The 19,612-nt window shown below is 44.0% G+C and overlaps 1 protein-coding gene across 2 annotated transcripts in view; it reads left to right on the forward strand.

Moving 5' to 3' along the window:
* Positions 1-19,602, forward strand: part of prickle1b (prickle homolog 1b) — a 32,260-nt gene extending 12,658 nt beyond the window's left edge. The window contains exons 1-8 of one of the 2 annotated variants that reach the window (XM_084345959.1): positions 5,282-5,363; positions 9,343-9,540; positions 10,736-10,849; positions 13,468-13,605; positions 15,642-15,845; positions 15,961-16,147; positions 16,282-17,286; positions 17,387-19,602. In XM_084345959.1, coding sequence (XP_084202085.1) covers positions 5,349-5,363; positions 9,343-9,540; positions 10,736-10,849; positions 13,468-13,605; positions 15,642-15,845; positions 15,961-16,147; positions 16,282-17,286; positions 17,387-18,336 — 2,811 coding nt within the window. In that variant the 5' untranslated portion in view covers positions 5,282-5,348 and the 3' untranslated portion in view covers positions 18,337-19,602. Of the gene's footprint in view, positions 1-5,281; positions 5,364-9,342; positions 9,541-10,735; positions 10,850-13,467; positions 13,606-15,641; positions 15,846-15,960; positions 16,148-16,281; positions 17,287-17,386 lie in introns of those variants that run through there. The other variant, XM_084345960.1, reaches the window with a different exon arrangement.
* The last annotated feature ends 10 nt before the right edge of the window (positions 19,603-19,612 follow it).

Consider the following 19,612-nt stretch of genomic DNA (forward strand, 5'->3'; position numbering starts at 1 on the left):
AAAACTTCATTGCAATCCATCCAACAGTTGTTGAGCTATTCTAGTGTTTTCCAAGGTGCTGACGGACTGAGAACTTCAAAAATGGACTCTGCATTTCACTTGTTAATGGTAGTTGAGTTCTGAACAAGAAGAATCTTACCCGAAGCTTCCCAACCCAATCCCTACCTAAGCTCCCATCACAGGTACTTGACAATTTCCTCCATTTTACGGCACTTTTATAGCTGCTCCCATTGTCCCAGAGGTGTGCAGGTAACACCCTGCGGTGGTTAACAAATCTCGGCAGAGGGTTTTATGACCTGAAACCTAAATCACACTCGGCCTGGGAGTGTCAGGGAATATTAACACCGGACTGGCGAGACCACAGGGCAGCACCTCCACGAACTTGAAGTGCGGCGGCGAGTCGATCCGGTGGGCCTGGTTAGCGACGGCTAGAGATCTATTTCCTGGTGTGAAAGGCCGCTGAGAGGCGTCTGTCGGCGTGAATGGGGCTGAATGGGGAAGGAATAATGGATGTGAATTGAGACGCGGATCTGAGGTCTTTATGTGAGGCAGAGATGTGTGTGTGTGAGCTGGTTTGTCAGCTGCTGTGCATGTGGCCTTTGTAAGTGGGACGTTGCTGATTAAAATCAGAAATAGATGCAGTACGTCTTTATTTGTTAAGCTACTTGTAGAGGGATTCTTTCTCGCTGGTGTCAGTGTAGATGTATTAAAAACAAATGCAGAGGACTAGAAATGTTAAATATACTTTAAAGACAGTTTTCAGGAGAAAATCAAGTTTAACTTGAAGAGTTGGACATGCCCCCATGGTGATTTATTTGTCTGGGCTTGTCAATTTCGGTTCAGCAGTATTACTTGTTGTGTTGCTGTGGAACTTACAATATTTATTTGGGACAAAGTTACGCAACACATTGGTTCTCTTCATTCTCTATCACCGATTTACACCAAAATCAGCATGTACAGTAGGGTCAAGTCTGAGGCCGCAAGTAAAAATACTTATATGTTGCATTTGTTTTGAATGTGATGATGATGATGATATAAACTCAGCAATAAGTGAAAAGTTGAATCTTTGAAAAACGTCCATGAAAATCATAATATCCTAGCATTTCCCCCCTTTTGATTTGACGATATCATGCACTCGAGCTGGTATGGACTCCACAAGTTGGTGCAAAACTTGATAATTAACATTATCCCAGCAAGATTTGTTCTACAAGACGGACAAACAGAATTATATGAATGTGACTTGGCTGTAAAAGTTGCCATTAGGGTGAAGGTCCACTTCCAACGCTCTGGGATCGTAGGTCGGGTCGGTCGCCATCCCAAAGCACCGGTATTTAACAAGTCTGGGACGAGACTCGAAAATCAACATTCTTACAAAGCGGACCTTTAAAGCCTGTGTTGGTTTTAATCTCGTGTATGAGAGCTGTTTCGCAATCTTGTACAGCTATTTGTACTTTATGCTACTTTAACATCAGGAATGGTCTCCATGCTCTGTTTGAGTTTGGCTGTTTATATGACAAAAAAAACAAGTCGGGACACGTCTCTGTCCTTGTTGATGTCTGTTTCGAATAACCAGAGGGACATCTCACCTGATATTTGCATTGGAAGGGATCAGTTAAACCACTTCTTGCCTCCTGGGGATGAAGCACAGTGCTGCTGCTGCTCGAGTCCAGGTGTGAACGACTGTTATAAATGAAAATGAAGCACGGCGCTGCAGAAAAGAGCACGTCTGTGCAGCACAATAAAGGTTAAGAAAAGGCCAAATTACCAGTCGAGTTGTGTTCCAGTAGATAAATGAAATGTGCAGCCAGAAAGAGTGAGTAAGTGTGCCTGGTATGTGTAAGAGTGTGTGTGTGTGTGTGTGTGTGTGTGTGTGTGTGTGTGTGTGTGTGTGTGTGTGTGTGTACAGTGAGTGTGTAGTCCAGACTTGGTCTTGGATTTCAAGAATAGAAAAGGCCACTAGATCTTGTCTGAGCAATGAGTTTGCCAAGGAAAGAAAACTCTGCTCAGAAAGTCCTTTGAGAGACTTGATCAAAAGGATTGTGACGAAATTGCTTGTGACTTTACTTGGCTGAAGGCTAGACTGATATTTTTGGACAATAATGTCCTTTTAAATAATACTGGACATCAGCCAACGGTTCCTCCATGAAATCAGATACATTTTGATTTAAAGTCAGTATGTTTCTCTGCCGTGGAACAGCCTGGGGTCGATCAAGCAGTCTGAAATCGCTGCTTGAGGAATGTGACGCTGCCCGTTTTGCCATTTTCTTATGTATCTGAGCACATGTGCTATTTTAGCATCATTTTGTATTTGTAAGTGCTCGGGTCAAAGGCCACTGCATAAACCCTCCATTAGTTAGTTCCTGCTCATCAGCCTCAGACATGTGCTGAATGGATGATACCCTGGTCTCATTCACATGTCCAGTGGCTGATACATGACGTCTTTGCCTTATAGCGGCCATTAAACTCGCAGTTTATATTGCAAAAAGGCAGAAGTTCTGGTCTCCTAAAGAGATGTTGCAGTTGTGGTCCTAGAAAGCCTTACTTTTAACAGCAAGGCTTTCATTTTAGTGTAGAGCGCCAGATTATATTTACGAACGCACCCACCATCCAAGAGGCTCCATTTGAACTTTTGATACTTTCTGCCCTGTCGCGCCTTCCCTCCTCAGAGAGGAAGCAGAGGAGACAACAAGGTCAACTCTCCTCTTGTGCTTTCCAAAGAACTACGGGTCTTTGGCCACAAGTCTAACGGGCCGATATCTGCCCCATTGTCTGGGATAAAGCCACTCATCCTCTGACCTGTCCTCTATTCACACCAGAGCATCCCTCACCCGCTCATTGTCTACTTCGAACTAAGCACTTGTCGGTTTTCCTCCTTACCTCGTACCCCAGAGCTTTCAGAGAACGCATATCCAGATAAATATCTCAGGAAACTCAATGCACATCTTTCGGAGGGTTAAACACAAAGTGGCTTTTGCCGAGCGGCGCCAAGACCCCTGGAAAACTTGAGAGCTTTTCTGAAAGGTTTACCCTCCGACTGGACTGCCAAGCTCCTCTCTCTCCTCTCAGTCAAATTTCAAATATGCGTCGGGATGCCAGGAAAGAAGGCCGTGTTGGTAAAGCACACAGACAATCCCATCTCTGTGCACAGGGAGAATCTGTCGCTTTATCTCGCTGTTCTCAGCTAGTTAGCTAACGGAGTCGTTTCTCATTTGTAACAGGTATTTTGACATGTGACAAACAGCTCCGTTGCCCTCGCCGCAAGTCACTTTGTGGGGTTGTCAGGGGAGAGGGCGCCTTTGTCCGCCGGACAATTGAGTAAACTCATTTGTCATTTTAGACTCCTTAAATGAAGCCGTTGCTGCTTTTCAGCCTTTCACAATGACGGATGGTGCAGAGCTTGTCCAAATAAATTACATTACAAACTTCCCCAGGCATATCAAGGGATTTTTTTTTTGTATTTTGTTCACTGTTTTGTGTGCCGATTGTTGTTTTTTGCACTTTTTCTTCATACATGTTATAAGCGGTCGAGCAGGTGTCACGCTCTTCACACGGTGGTCATTTCGGAGCAAACCTCTTCACTCCTAGTTCTGCCGGATTGTCAGGAGTTTCCTGAAGTGAAGTGCTTTCTGACAATAACGTCATTGTGATGCTGTGCTGAAGTGAGAGATGACGACAGGGGACCCCTCCCCTCTCGCTCATTCAGATCTCCAAAATAGGAAGGGGGGTGGTGTTATCAGGGACGGGGTGAGCGGACAGGTCCCCCGCGTGAGAAACTTCCTGAGATGGATGAGGCCGACTTGGGAGGAAGCGCAGTCAATATTTAACCAGAAAAACTTCAAGAAGACACGAGGGGGTTTAGTTTTGGGAAGCCATTTGCTGCTTTCAAATGACTCGATTCCTCGTAATCACAGTTTTTCAAAGTATGTTGTCAAAAAATGGTTTAAGTCGTCAATTTTTTTATTAACAATTAGCCACATGACTGCTTGTATTGCAGTACAAAACAACATCGAATGATCTCACACTTCAGCTTTATGGAGCTTTTTAGCATCTTTTAGCTTCTTGTTTTGGTTTTCTGGCACACAACTATTGTTTTAATCCAAAAAATTATATAAAAAACAACTGTACCCTCAGTTACCAGCATCAGAATCTAGACAAACAAAGTTAGCTATTAGCTGGTGAACAAGAGTTGGTGGAGACCGAAAAAAGAGCTAAAAGAGATTCAATATTGGACTCCAACTCACTTCTAATGTCTCTGTTTCTGCTGGATGTGCTAAAGTGATTTTCGTTAAAAAGCATTTACGGTCAAACCCTTTTCTCGCTCTAATTTCGCTCATATTTGTGCACGAATTATCCATTTCATCGATGGGATAATGGAGCAGCTGGGCCGAGAACACTTGCATTAACCGGCATGTGATCTAATCAGCAGCTGAGTGGAAATTAATGTGACGTTATTAGAGCAAATGACATGAGGTGGATCAGGCTGGATGACCCCAGGAACCATTTAATGAGAGAGCGGCGGGAGGGTGTAGCCACTTGAATTTTAAATAGAAAGTTCTGCCACAGAGGAATTAGTGATTTCAAAATCAAATTGCATTTGCTCTTTTACACTTTTACGTAGGGAAGGAAGGCGAGCCCTACTTTTCCTCAGAGTTTGAAATTGACTTTGGGATCAGTTACCCTTGACTACTTTCTTAGAAGGCGGTGAACAGCTGTCTGGCTTGTAGAACAAAAACATTCAGAAAGAATAAGACTGACTGAAAGAAAAGAGTGTGAGAGTAGAGTGGGCATGTCATCTGGCTCTCAGGAATCCTGCAGCACAGTTGGGGGGTGGGGTGGAGGGCTTGGTGTCACTCTGGAGGAGGAAGGGGTGTGGGGATAGGTGGGGTGTTGACTGTGTGTGTGTGTGTGTGTGTGTGTGTGTGTGTGTGTGTGATTGAAGTGCAGTGGCAGGCGATTTGCTCTGGAGGGGAGGAATGAGGGAGGGGCTGACGAGGCTTGGCTGCCCCTGGAGCACACACACACACACACACACACACTCGTCCACTCACTCCCACACTCACAGGGATCAGAGACACTCCAGATAGAGACGTCACCTCTCTGCCCTCCTCTTGCTCTTTGGACTTAATAGATTTTGGATCCAAATGAGTTGCTCCTCCAGCTGAGCAGTGAGCGCATCTCTTCAGACGGCTGAGACTTCTTTGGAGAATACTTCCCGGCTGATCTGGATCCGATTAAAAAACGTGGATCCGTTGAGCTTGATGCTGCAGACATGTAGCCGGCCCTCGAACGTGTGCGACCAGGGGGATTGTGGCAGTGAATGAGAGCTTTATGCGAAGGTGGAAAGAGGGATGCTTTTCCTGGAGGTAAGAGGAGCGCAGATGAGTACACTTCCTGAAACTTGCAGACGCAGAGGGATTTTTGTTGACCGAAGGGCACTGTGGAAAAATGCTTGCACCCAAAGTTCCACCGTTACTCGGCTATGTCGATGAGACGCCGTGCAATGGATTGTGGGTAGATTTGTGAAGTGCTGAGGAGAGTGAATAGCTGAGCTTGGCTCGAGATTAAAGTGCCGTGCGCCCGAGAGGTGATCCTTCATGTGTGCACGGCTCTATTTGTGTGTGTAGGTCTTGCATCTCGTGCCTGTGTGTGTGCTGGTGGTCTCACTCCAGCTGTGTTAAGTCTCCTGTGCACCCCCTGACACCCATTTGGCCTAAAAATAACACTCCTCACCAGTCAAAGAGTGATGACCTCGGCCTTTGAACTCCACTATTTAATGGTTTTCCTAAAGTAAATCCTGTGACGTTTAGGAAAAATGTTCTTTTTTTGAACTGTTTTGGTTTCAGCAAGTGCTCAACCTCTCCAGATCTGCCCTTTGAATCAATTAAATCAACTAAATCTGTAACTTTTTGATATTTAAAGGGACAGTATGTAGTTTTGGAGAATAAATTTAAACTCAGAATTAGGCATCAGGTAATAATACAAACTCAGAAATATTTATTTGTTCAATAAGTGAATAAACAAGCTGTTCTCTGTTCCCAGAACACTGTTTGAAGCTAGAAAGGTGGCAGGGTCCGCCACATATAAAAAAAGTATGAAAACAAGTCATGAAAACGAAGAGAGTTTGGGCATAAAAAAAAAATCAGTCAATGAAGATCTGTCTCCTCTGATTTAATTTTCTACATACTGCACCTTTAAATAAATATCTACTCATATATCGGCTCATAAAAGTCAAACCTCTCGGTGAATTAGGATGTATTCCTTTAGGTCGCCTGAGGTTGTGTTCATTTGAAACTATATGTGTTTGACTAACTGAGGAGAACCCTTTTAAAAGTGTCAGTTAAGCGGGGGAGGCGCACGTGATTAACCGTTAGCCGGCTACATCTGGCCCGTGTTTACACAGGCCCGATGTTGTGACTCTTTAAATGCCTTTTTCAAAAAAGTTTCCCTTTTTAACCCCCTTAACCTCCTCCTGTCAAGTCTCCGTCGGGTTTAAAGGGGGAATGGTTGGACATTTTGTTTTTGTTTTTGACAAAGACGGCCTTTGTGCGATTGCCAGCGGGTGACATGGTGTAATGTGAGTTGCTGTGTGTGTTGGCTCAGGAATCCGCAGTCACCTTTCCACAGAAACTTGTGGGGTGAGAGCTGAAGGGCAGAGGAGGACAGACAGGGGTGAGAGGATGCCAGACTATCGGCAGTTTAACAGTAAATTCATCATTTTAGTCACTTTTAAAGCAGAAATGCTGAACATGCTCTGGTTTTATCTGCTTTATTTAGTCAATTATGATGGATGAGTGGATGAAACATTTGTTAGTGTGGAGCCCTGCAGCCACCTACCCATTCCTGAAGTCATTCCTAAACTCCAAGCTGCACAAACATATCTTACAGACAATCACCACTGTTGAGATAGTGGCTCAAAATAATCTCGGAGAAAAGAAAAACTAACTTGATCTAATTGCACCACTTACTGGTCTTAACTAGTTTAGCTGAGATAAAGTAGAGCCGGTAAAGTAAAGCTTCTGGGTGATAACATTATCTGTACCCACCATAAAACCTGATAGATTAGTCACTGAAGAACAAAGCGACAGTCAGATACCCTTTTGTTCTGTGATAACAGCTCTGGTTTGACTTTTAACTGCATTTCTAATCTGTAAATTCAGTGTTTTAAGGCCCTGGGCTTCATTCAACTGTATGCTAATCGGGGGAGAGCTGATATTTCCCGAGTGTTGTTACTGAGGTTTGACTACGTGGTGGCTGGAGGACCAGAGGGTGAACTGAGAGATGACAGATTGGACATTTCTTCAAGGGTGAGGCTGCAAAACTGCGATGTTTAGATGCAGCAAGAAAAGATGAGGAAGAGGTCTTTAAGTACAAGAATATACAGGATTTCTATTTTCTATATACAAGTTTGTAATCTTAATACCGGTTATGTTTTTGTTTTCTTACATTTCGCCCTCCACCCCATTCTAATAACTTCCATACAGTCCCCAAGTAGCTGATTATCACCTGGGTACAAGCCCTGGTTTTTAAATGAATTGAACCGAACTGCTCTACAGTCAGTTAACAGGCATAACGTTTGGTCAATAGAGGCCATCATGACCTTAATGTCCCTTGTAGGCGCTGCTTTTGTGTAAAAGATCAAACCCATGTAAAGTTTGGAGGGCCTGTGTGAAGTCCTCTGACTGTTTTCACCCAAACAAGCTCTATTCTGGTTCAGATTTGCATGTGAAAGACTCGGAGCGGGGCGAGTTGCAAGTGGCTTTTTCAACACCTTTGAGACCAAAGTGCGGCTATCAGGGCAGGCTGAGGGGGCTCTGAGGAACATGGCCGCGTCTGAGATAAGAGAGGCTACTGCTGAAGGCGGGAGACGCACAATGACGAGACAGATTAATCCCTGTACATGTTACGGGTCAACTGCTATCAGCTTGTAAAGAAGGGGAATAAAAACGGCTTGAAACGCTGCTGAGAGTGGGTTCATGCTGCGGTTGACTTAAGATTTATATCAGTTTTTTTGCCCCTTCATTTGCAATTTCTCGATCATAGCAGACGTGACTTCCTGCACATAGTTGTAAATCACCGTCGGCATAACGTGCTAGGCTGCTTACACGTGTTTCACAACCTTCAGCACTTTTGAGCGCAGCGGTTAAGAGCAACAGATGTTTGGTGGGTAACAGCTGGAAATTTCTGTTGCATCATGTTAGGTCACAGCATTACAATCCTAGTTCAAGAGCGCCGTCAAAATGTACCCGGTGTACATTTTGTTCAAGGCTGCAGTTAAAAGGAGGGAAGCCAGTCGAAAAGGTTTTAAATTTGTAAGACACAGCAAGTAAATCCTTTATTTTGATATAGATTTTGAGATTAAAAGGTGCAATGTGTTGGAATTTAAGTTGAAAACATGCAGAAATTAGCAACACAACGTGAGGAAATAACAGTTTTGATGTTTATGTAGGCCTATTACAGAGAAATCCACTGAAGTTAGCATGCTAACCAGCTATCCCCAGCCCAAAGCTCTTGTGCTAGCGGTGTCAACACCAACACTGCCCTGATCCGGACCACTAGCCACACGGCTAACTGAGCTAACTAGCTAACAGAAGCTACAGTTGGCAGTTACTCTGGTGATATGCTGCCCCCTATTTGTTGTTTTGAGTAAGAATTGGACAGGTGAGCCATTCTTACATACCGCTCCTTTAAATTTAAATACAGGATTTAAAACCTTCTGGATTTAACAATGCTGCTGTTTAACCTCCGTGTTTCATTCATGCAATCCAACATAAGTCCAGTCCAGCTGGCAAGAATCACAAATTGTTGTTGAATAAGTGCATCATAATGGAAAAACCCTGCTATGATTTTTCCATTATATATCACCCTAAGTTGGTCTTACGTTACCTTTTAAGGTATCAAGCATAATTCTGTCACGGATAAACAAAGGAAGTATGAAACACCGCGGCTAATGCAATGGAAAATAACATATCAGTTATTCTTGAGTGTGACTCAAGGGGTTGAATTGAGAAAGGATGGAAATTGTGTGATTTGTTAAGAAGAGTCTTTGTTCTGTTTCTCTTCGCAGCTCTTCTCAGTGTTTGTTCAAGCTGTTATGTTGAACTCTTAAAACACTGCTGGGGAAAACCATTATCTCGTTGAGAAACAGCGATTAAAACTAATCGATGTTTCAGGCATATACAAGAATGCAGAGGAGTTTACAATAAGTGCAAAAAAATCCTAGTCAGCATTATCCCAGCCAATTAGAGCAATTATCGAACAGAGAGGGGATTGAAAAGGCCATTTAAAAAAAATGAAAGGTGGATTCTGTAAATGTGATCCTTTAAATCCTCTCTTTATCCACAGCGCTCGTGTGCGATGAACCTGGAGCGCAGTGAGAGAGGGGAGCGTCCTTCACCGCGGGGCCCGGACATGGAGCCTCGCGCCGGGGGAAAGATGGGGAAGATCACCGTGGGCTTCCAGAGGAGCTCCACCTCAGATGATGACTCCGGGTGTGCGTTGGAGGAGTACGCGTGGGTGCCACCGGGAGTCAGGCCTGAGCAGGTTGGTACCGTGGCCTGTTACACTGCAAAAACTCAAGTTCGTACCAAGTGTATTTCTCCATGTTTACGGCTGAAATACCTTATTACACTGCAAGAAACACCTTGTTTTCATATTTTTTTTTACTTTTTTTTGATGTGGCAAGTTTTTGCAGTGTACACTTCATCCAAATTTCCTTCACTTGACACCCACTCGTGTCTCTGACTTTGAGGCTAGACACAAGTTTTATTAGTTTGGAAAATGGTAGATTGTAACCATTATGTATTCAAGGTTAAGAATATGCTTGAATTCATATATACTCCTTGAAAAATGCTTGATTTTCAATTAATCTGGTATAATCTACCCCCAAACCCTGATGTAAACCAAAAAAACCAAAACAAACAAAGAAAAAACCAACCCTAACTATGCACAATTCAACCCCTAACAATAGCTGTAGGAGTCCTGTCTAGCATTTTCTATCCATTTTGTGAGTAGAAAAGTCAAATTTATGGTTGTGGGCACACCAACCACACATTTATTGCGCATCAGAGGTCGGTGTCAGAACAGGTGGAACGTCATTCCTTAAGAGGATGAGAGTATTAACCTGCATGATAACAGAACATGGTTTTAGTTCAAATAAGGTTATGTGTGCCGACCTTCTGCTCTCTGTGCCCTACGAGCGGATTAGTGGTGCCACATGCTGATGTCCGACATCTGGCAAAGGGATTTTTTCACATTTATTAATTTTAGATACACATGTTCAGGAACTGTTTGAGCTCTCCCACATATTCCCATGCTTTTAACGGAGACAAACTAAATGTTGTCACTGTTTCCTTTTCCCCTGTCAGCGGCAATTCTCCCAGGCAAACGTTGGCATTTCCAGTCCACTGCTGTCTCTTATATGTGGAGAGGTTTCACAGTCAGGCACCTGCGACTGGATCGAGATTGACATGTTTGCCCCACAGTGTCCCAGAACAAGGGACACACAGAGCGGCAGTCATTCTCCAGCTGAAATCTAGCTGGCTTCTGTGTACTGATAACACCGCCCGCGGCATCATGTCTCACTCAGAAAGAGAATCTCAAATATTGCATTATGAGAATCTGGCACTCCATCCTGTTTTCCGCCCCTGACCAAGTCGACAGCACAAATCTACCAATGAAATGACAAAATGCCATTTCTTTCTGTCCTTTAAAGTTCATCCATCTGTCTTCATCCCAGGTACAGATGTACTTCTCCTGTCTGCCGGAGGAAAAGGTGCCGTACGTCAACAGCCCCGGAGAGAAGCACAGGATCCGACAGCTCGTCTACCAGCTGCCTCCGCAAGACAACGAGGTAGAGATGACGAGAGAGAGACACTGACATGACAGTGTGTGTGTGTGTGTGTGTGTGTGTGTGAGAGAGAGAGAGAGATGGAGATAGGAACAGTCTGCGGCAGACAGTCAAACAGGGGTCGCTGCTTTATAAATACATGTGATGAAACATGAAGTTAATACAATAAGCTTCAACTTACTAACTTAATATTCAGATATTATATTATCCAATATTCAAAGCCACAACGGCTTTTTGTGGCGTTGAGGAAAGCAGCTGTGCAGCATGCGTCAAATCACATTCTGTCATAAGGGCTTACTGCTCTTCAGCTACTTTCAGTGCTCACATACCTGTGTGAACTGGATTGTTTTCACATGCTTACAAACTTTAACTTGATTTAACTTTTTAGCTTGATTTTGCAGCTGAAACATTTGAAATTGTGGAAATACTTATAAAAACAAATAGTGAAAATACCTGCTACAATTAAAGTGAAAGTGCTGAAGGAGGTGAAAGAGGGAGCTGACACTGAAATATGGGTTGAGATGAAGGTGCTGAAAGCAGTTGAAGATCCAGTTTATGGTAAAGTGGTTCGAAATCAGTGTCAAAGACAAGCAAGGGTGATAAAAAATGCTTTCACTAATCACACTTCAACTGATTTCAGCTGCTCAGAGGCTCTTTCAATTAAACGGACACTTCAAATGCTTTCAATGCTTCAACTTTAAACAACAGTTTAACTACTTTACAGCTTCAACTGCAACTTCCATGAAAGAAAAAAAACATTTTAGGACATTTGAATCTGTTTTGGTATCATTTTGCTCAAATATTGACAATTACAAATGACAAACTGTACCCAGCATTAACTGACCTAAAGCCAGCAGCTGAGTAAAGCACAAACAATCTTGCTGACCTTTTCTAATAAAACTGAAACAATGGCCGCATTCCCTCAACTGACAAAAAACCCTCTTGTGACAGTAAAGCACATGCAGGCCTCTTGTGTATAAGAGCTTTACGGTGTGTAAACCAGCACTCCTTTCACATCTGTGTTAATAGAGTTTACATTAGGAGATATGGTGGAGGGGTTATCACCAGAGGGGATGACCGGGGAGGGGGGGCTACTGTCTGACGGAGGTGGTCTCTGTGTACACACATGGAAAACGCACAATAAAGACACACAACCGCACAGTGTTTGACTGAGCGGGTTTTATGATGTTTGTCGGCAGACCTGGCGGTTGAGGAGGCAAACCGCCGGAGGATTCCTTGCGTAACTGTGGTTCGGAGGGATAAGCACTATGTGTGTGTTGTGTGCGTGTGTGTGAAAGGGAGAGACTGATGCAGTGTGTGTGTGAGCTCATACACCGGCATCGTTTACTGTTGTTTAGAGAACAACCGAGCTGGTTGTTAGGATACTCTTGGTCTTTTATCTGGGCCTTCATCACCATCTCTAAACACAGAGGAAGGGTTTGTGTATCGCTCACGAGATCCTTTCAACGCAGCCTTCAGAGGAATCAGCTTTAATTAAACCCTTTTTCCAACCATATATGGATCGCGTGTGATACACTTCCCTAAAGTTGAAAGCAAAGATGAGAGATGAACCATCAGCAGTAATGGCTGGATGTCATTAAGCATTATCTGCTTCTCCTTCTAACCGGCTTCTCTCTTCGCCAGTGTTAATTTTGGCAGCCATTTTAGATTAAGTCTAGTCTTTAGAGAAAAATGCCCATTCGCTTTAGTCACACTTTAGTCATTTTACCCATCATAGTTTGAGTGTAATTTAGTAGACAACAACAAATTTTAGTCCAGTTTGGTTAACGAAATGTCAAAATGTTTTCTCTCCTAGCTTAATTTAGCTAACACGGTTTGGTTTCAACGTAACGTAACGTCACCGCAAACCGCAAACCATTATAACAAGAAAAACTCACCTCCAAAGTAAGTTGACTTAGCTAGCTGCAGTAACATTGAGTTGAAGGTGCAATATACAAACAACTTTGAAAAACAACTGAAAGTTAACAGAATGTCAACAGAATGTGAAGAAATAACAGTTTTGCAGTTATAACGTCTGTATTGTATTGATATCTACTGGAGTTGGCATGCTAACCAGTCTAAAGCTGCCCCCGAATGCTCCACTGCTAGCTACACGGCTAAGATTAAGATTAAGATTAACTTTATTGTCCCACAATGTGGGACTGAGCTAACCAGCTAACAGCAGCTACAGTTAGCAGTTAATCTTTTGTCATGGTTCCTCTGTTTGTTTTGAGTATAAAACTAATAGGATGCCAACATTGCACTTTAAACATTAGTTAATGTATATTATGCCAAGTAAACATTAGACCTAGGTTAGCATACTTGCCGTGGCATTAATAGCAGGGTGGTGTAGCTTCAAGATTCTCTTCAGGTTGGTTGTATACTTCCCACTGGATTCACAATCTTTTAAGAAAACTAAACGTACATTTCGTCAGTTTTTACTTTCAAAGATCTAGTTTTAGCTCGTCGATGTCTCGTCTTAGTCATGGAAAAAAAGATTGCTCACGAGCATTTTCAGTTTTCATCAACAAAATGAACAGTGCTCTTGGAGTAAAATAAAGCTCTCTTGTTCTTTAAGTCTGTCAGCTCCACTCATGATTTCCCTCTGTCTTTTCTTTTAGGTGCGTTATTGCCACTCTCTGAGTGAGGAGGAGAAGAGGGAGCTCCACATGTTCAGTGCCCAGAGGAAGAGGGAGGCACTGGGGAGAGGAACACCCAAGATCCTGCCTCGAGCTCTGCAACACACCCGCTGTGAACATGTAGGTGCCACACGTGGATACCCATGAGTACACACACACACACATGCATATGCACACAACACTTGCATCATTTCGTGCTCATGTAGCCATTAGGTAAGCTAGCATTACAAGGAAACCAACTTGTGGGTCTTGAGTTATTTATATCACAAGCAGCCAACACCCACTCTCCCATCTCATTGGTGGCACCCCGAGGCCGTTCCTGATTGGCTAACGTGGTGGTTTTAATCATGGACATAAACTTCCTCATTAGGACGAGAGGGGAAGCGGGGAAATTAAGAGGCTCGTGCTCAAGCCGAGCGGAGAAAGCGAGTTCCTCAGGAGGAATTCAGCAAATTTCCTGCCACCCGTCTATATCTCAGCATGACAGGCTGCAACAGCATGTACATGTTAACAAGTAATTCTTGCATAAAGTCTTAAAATCCTACTTTTTCCAAACAAGACACAGTATGTGGCACATAATCCACATCTCCTGGTATAATTACAGCTCCGCTCAGCACATGCAGCTGGTTTGAGGACTTTTCTAAAAAGGATAGGCATGAAAACTATCAACCAAAGTGCATTCCAGAAAACAGTTCTTAAACATGACCTCCTTTTCCTACTTTTGATTTGGTGATGGAGCTTTAAACATAACGTCCAGTGCTATTCAAGCTTCCCTTCATCATACTCGTGAAAAATTCCCTTTCAATGCAACAAACATAAATATTAGTGTTATGTGGCTTCCAGCAAATTGAGCCCTGACCAGTGAGTAAAACCACATCCTCTGCCAGGCATCCAGGAAGAGCAGGCAAGCCATGTCAATACCCCCAGACAGGCAGATGATGTCTGTCAGCACTCAAACACAGATGCTGCCACAGAGATGCAAGGTTGCACGCAGGAACAACAACGGATGCACTCAAATCCTTAAGACACGCATGTGTTTTCACATATGTTCTGCAAGCGGTGTTACTCTATAACCACCTACTCACTCATCCATACAGGCACACCTACACACATACTGTACATGCTCAAAAGGATACATCATTCGCACACACTTTGTCAGGCTCCAGTTTCGTGGTGCCGCACTCCCAGGGACACACAGCCCCCTCCTGTATCCAAGGCCCTTGTATGTCCACCCTGGTAATAATGGTTAACAGCTGGGCATGCTATCTCATAGCTGCCTATGGGCGTCTCGTAGCTCTGCTGGGTTATATAAAGCCTTGATTGCACGTTCAGACACGCTCCGACGATCTCTGTGGAGTCATACGATCTTTTGACTCAGGACCGAGGCCAGTTTATTCTGTTTAATCTTACAGGACCGAAATGCTGTCCAGTTCCTCAGCAACACCCAGCGAATAATTGATTACTTTTTACTTAAGGGAAACAGGCACCAAGTGAAACATAGAGAAAACAAGTCGCTTAACTTGAGCCAGCATTTGTCCTACAACATCTAGTGAAGAAGTTATGCTAGGAGTGCTAGATTTATAAGAGTTTTGAAATGTTTAAGTATCTGACCCCATGTCAGAACAAAGAGTTAGGCTCAGGAAGACATTTGTTGGAGTTGTCACAGATGCAATCTGTGTTTTCGTTGCCTTGAAAAGATAAATTGCACCCACTGTGTTATCAACTGTTTTCTGGCAACGGTTGTCACCACTCTAGGATGCACTGATGTGTTTAGAATGGATCATATTCCTCTGGCACTTACAGTATGATCACCTGTTGTTTGGCCTTCTTTTGTTTAAGCATCACTGCAAATGAAACATCAGCAGATATGTGATGTATTATGAATAGTTATCTCCATAATCTCTCTGTTGTTTATGTAGCATTCCTCAAGTGTTAAAGGCATTGAATATCCCACACATCTAATCATCATCACATTTCATTCTCAAGGTAGCATACTTATCACCAGGTTTATTATTAATATATAATAAGCAAGGTCATAGGCTCGATGATGAACATGTTTTGTCCCCCACACCATGTGAGCCACTAACAAACCGTATCAACAAGATGCTTGAAATATAAATCTCATGGATCATCTGTTGTTTGTTTTCGATTGTCAGTGTGGTGGAGGCATCAATGGAGGGGAGATGGCAATATTTGCCTCCAGAGCTGGGCCGAGCCCCTGCTGGCACCCAGCATGCTTTGTGTGTGCCACGTGTCAAGAGCTGCTGGTGGATCTGATCTATTTCTACCAAAATGGCAAGATCCTCTGCGGGAGACACCATGCTGAGCTTCTCAAACCACGATGCTCTTCTTGTGATGAGGTAAGATGCACTAACAGCACCCCTTTGTGTTTCACAATGAACCATGGCAATATCAGCACCAAGTTACAAAGAGTTCCTAGGAAATCACTAACATGGTATATATTTTTCCCTTCAGATCATATTTTCGGATGAATGCACTGAAGCAGAAGGTCGTCACTGGCACATGAAGCACTTTGCCTGTTTCGAGTGTGAGACGATGCTCGGGGGGCAGCGCTACATCATGAAAGATGGCCGGCCCTACTGTTGTGGCTGCTTTGAGTCGCTGTATGCAGAGTACTGCGAGGCCTGTGGTGAAAACATTGGTAGGTTATAATCGTCAGGTGCTAGAAAGACCTAAGATTGAACACAAGATCCTGTTGATATTTCTATGACTTTGTTTTAAAAAGTACTATTGCTAATGCTATGCGCCTCTTCTCTTCATCCCACGATCCTTCAGGTGTCGACCATGCCCAGATGACCTATGAAGGTGTACACTGGCATGCCACAGACAAGTGCTTCTGTTGTGCCCAGTGCAAGACATCCTTGCTGGGCTGTCCCTTCCTACCAAAGCAGGGTCGCATCTATTGCTCAAAGGCCTGCAGCCAGGGGGAAGATATTCATGCCTCCGATTCGTCTGATTCTGCCTTCCAGTCTGCCCGCTCACGTGAGTCAAGGCGCAGTGTCCGCATGGGGAAGAGCAGCAGACCTGCCGAACAGTGGAGGCAGTCACAGCTGTTTAACCCACCCCCCACCGTCCCTTCATTTGAGTTCAAGTTCGGAGATAGAGATGGAGAGGGTGATGGAGATGCCGATTGTGACATTGGTATCGTAGGGCGCAAGCTGGCCCGTCTAGGTCTGGAGGAGGAGAGGTTTTGGAGGGAGCGCGAAGAGCAGGATGCCGGTGGAGAGGAGGATCCAGAGGAGTGGGCACAGCATGAGGACTATATGACTCAGCTCCTGCTTAAGTTTGGTGACCGCGGGATGTTACACCAACTTCAGCAACCTTCCCTAAAATCTCCCAGCCCTACCAGTGACAGAAACAGACTAATACCTGCCTCTGACCCCTGGCTAAAGCCTGATAGTACGTCTTTGGGGGTTCCCGCCTCATCTCCAACGCCTGCCAGCCCCACCCAGAGCCAGATTTCCAATCAATCCAGAGCCCACAGCCTTAGCCCTGGACTGATGAGCAAGAAGCACCTGCCTGAAATGTACTGGGCCCAGTCCCAGGACGGGTTGGGAGACTCCGCCTATGGAAGTCATCCAGGTCCTGCCAGTGCCAGGAAGATCCAAGAGCTGGAGCTGGACCAGGATCAAGACCAATCTGGTACAGGAAGACAGGCCTTCTGGCCAGACAACAGGCAGTGGTATGAAGACTCTCTTGAGTGCATTGCTGATGAACTGAGGAAAGTCGAGCAGGGGGCTGGAGACTCCATGGACTCCCTAGCGCTCTCAAACATCACTGGTAAGGAGACTGATGACTGCATGTGTTCAGTGGAAAAATGTGCCTTATTTTTATATCGAGCAGCTGTTTAACACTCGTCTCTCCTGTCTGTTCTTTTTAGGTGCTTCAGTGGATGGAGATGGCAGGGACAGACCCATAGTCTACACCCTTGCCATGCAGGATCCTTTGGTGACAGATGACTGTGAGAAGATGAGCAACATGGGAACCTTTAATTCATCTCATCTTCACCACAGTGCCAACTCTCTAAATCTTAACATAGAGAAGGGAGATGAGGAGGGGGTAACATTGGGAATAAGAGGAAGCACATCAGGAGGACTTCTCTCCCCACATTCCGAAGGCCTCCCTGCCTCCTTTGTCCATGCCCCAGCTCTGAGGAGGAGCAAATCCCAGTCCAGGCCTCCTCAGATGGTCAAATTCTCAGAAGACACTGTGGATAATGGATATAACGATGGGTTTGATGTCAATATTAGAAAGCATCCCATGAGTGAGAGACCACAGAGGAGGGTGTACTGCCCAGATGAGATGGGTCGAGAAAGAAGCCGCCCATCGAGCCACCACGGGCGTAGCAGGCAGCACCCCCACCGACAGGGTCGGCATCACAAGAGCCGCAAAACCCGCTCTGACAACAACCTTCACATGGTGCCTTTGGAGAGAGCACAGAGGCCGTATGAGCCCCAGCAGCCGGGTTTGGTAAACCCTCCTTGTGGTGCTATGCTCCTACAGCATCCCGCACACAGGCCGCCCATGGCCTATTCCCAGAGCCGATCTGACTTTATGCCTCAGGGCTCAGCTCAAGGAGACCCACGGGTTGAGCATTTCATGGGTCTCTACAGAGATGAGGATGACTTTTGCTCCACTTGCTCTTCCTCATCGTCGGACTCTGAGGAGGAAGGCTATTTCCTGGGCCAGCCGATCCCTCAGCCTCGACCGGCCGGGCGCTACTATGCTGAGGACTACCCGACAAGGGTTACAGCCCTCTCTTCCCACAGCCACGGCTCACAGACTGGTCGCAAAAAGAGCCACCGCTCCAAAAACTGTATCATCTCATAACAGCTCAGAGTGTATTTACATTATAATCTGCACTACAAAGAAAAGTCAGATTTTCTAATCGCGTGGTTTTTGCGGATCAAATGTGGTTTTAGAAAGACAGTTTAAAAACAACCCACATGCAGTCTGTATAGTCCACCCGAACAGAAGATGCATGGCCAAAATGTCAAAATGCATATCATATTTTAGAGACTCTAATCTGCTGAAAGAATAAATCAATTCAAACTGCAAAGACAGCATAGGAAAGACTGGATCAGTGTAACATTTAGTCAGAAGATCTATTTTTGTGTGTGCAAACTTGGCCTAGATACCAGGTCTTATTGAATTTTAGCACTAATATGATGCATGGACTGGTACATTTGGAAGCCTTCCTTTCGACAGTACAGACCAAAATTATGTACAGAGTTGGCAGAGTGGCCACATCATACCTTTTCTTTCATTTCAGCATTTGCCATTAAGTTTTTTTCTTTTAATGTTTCATGTTCAGTTAAAGGTTTTGCAGCAATACCTTTGTGTGCTTTAAAATGGCAACATATTGTACACAGAGGCTGATAAAGTAGAAAATAGAAAACAAACCAAATAATTATTTAATGCATAATAGTACAAAATGATAATGTATATACTAAGTTAAGATTTTAATACTGGTATTTTTATATCTGTGGTTTAAAGAATTGTTTCTTTTGAAGTGTTTGATATAAAACAATAGCAGTTGTAACGGTAAACAAACAGACCTCCTATTTTATGAGAAAGAACAAAGAAGGTGCCACTTCATAAACTGTGTTCTTCACAGTCAAGTGCCATGTTACTCTGTAACAATGTCGATTATAACATATACTCCACAATGCTCACTATCGGTGTACAAAATATAAAACGTAACGGCAGTAACACCTGCAATTTCCATATTCAGCTGAACTGTTCACTACCCTTGCTCTGACATAACCAGCTAAATGCTTTGTGATGTAAAGACGCTCGTAATAAATATTTTTCTCCTCTCAAACCTTCAGGAATGATTTTTTTTCGTCATCAAATGTTTGAACATATTTTTTAGACCTCAGAATGTATTGGTGTTTTTATATTGAGGTGTATCACAGACTTTAGGGGATTTTGTGCCATCATTGTTGAACTTGTTTAAACTTCTATCCACACTTGATGATATGTAACATGCACATCTGAAGAAAAAAGGTAGTTTGGCATGTAAGGCATGATTGAAGCTAATGCCTTACTAAAAATCTCAGGGAGACATGCAATGACAGCCTATAATAGAGTTTAACAATGCCAG

The sequence above is a fragment of the Pagrus pagrus genome, assembly GCF_965226575.1.
Source record: "Pagrus pagrus genome assembly, chromosome: 23".
NCBI classification, from domain to species: domain Eukaryota; kingdom Metazoa; phylum Chordata; class Actinopteri; order Spariformes; family Sparidae; genus Pagrus; species Pagrus pagrus.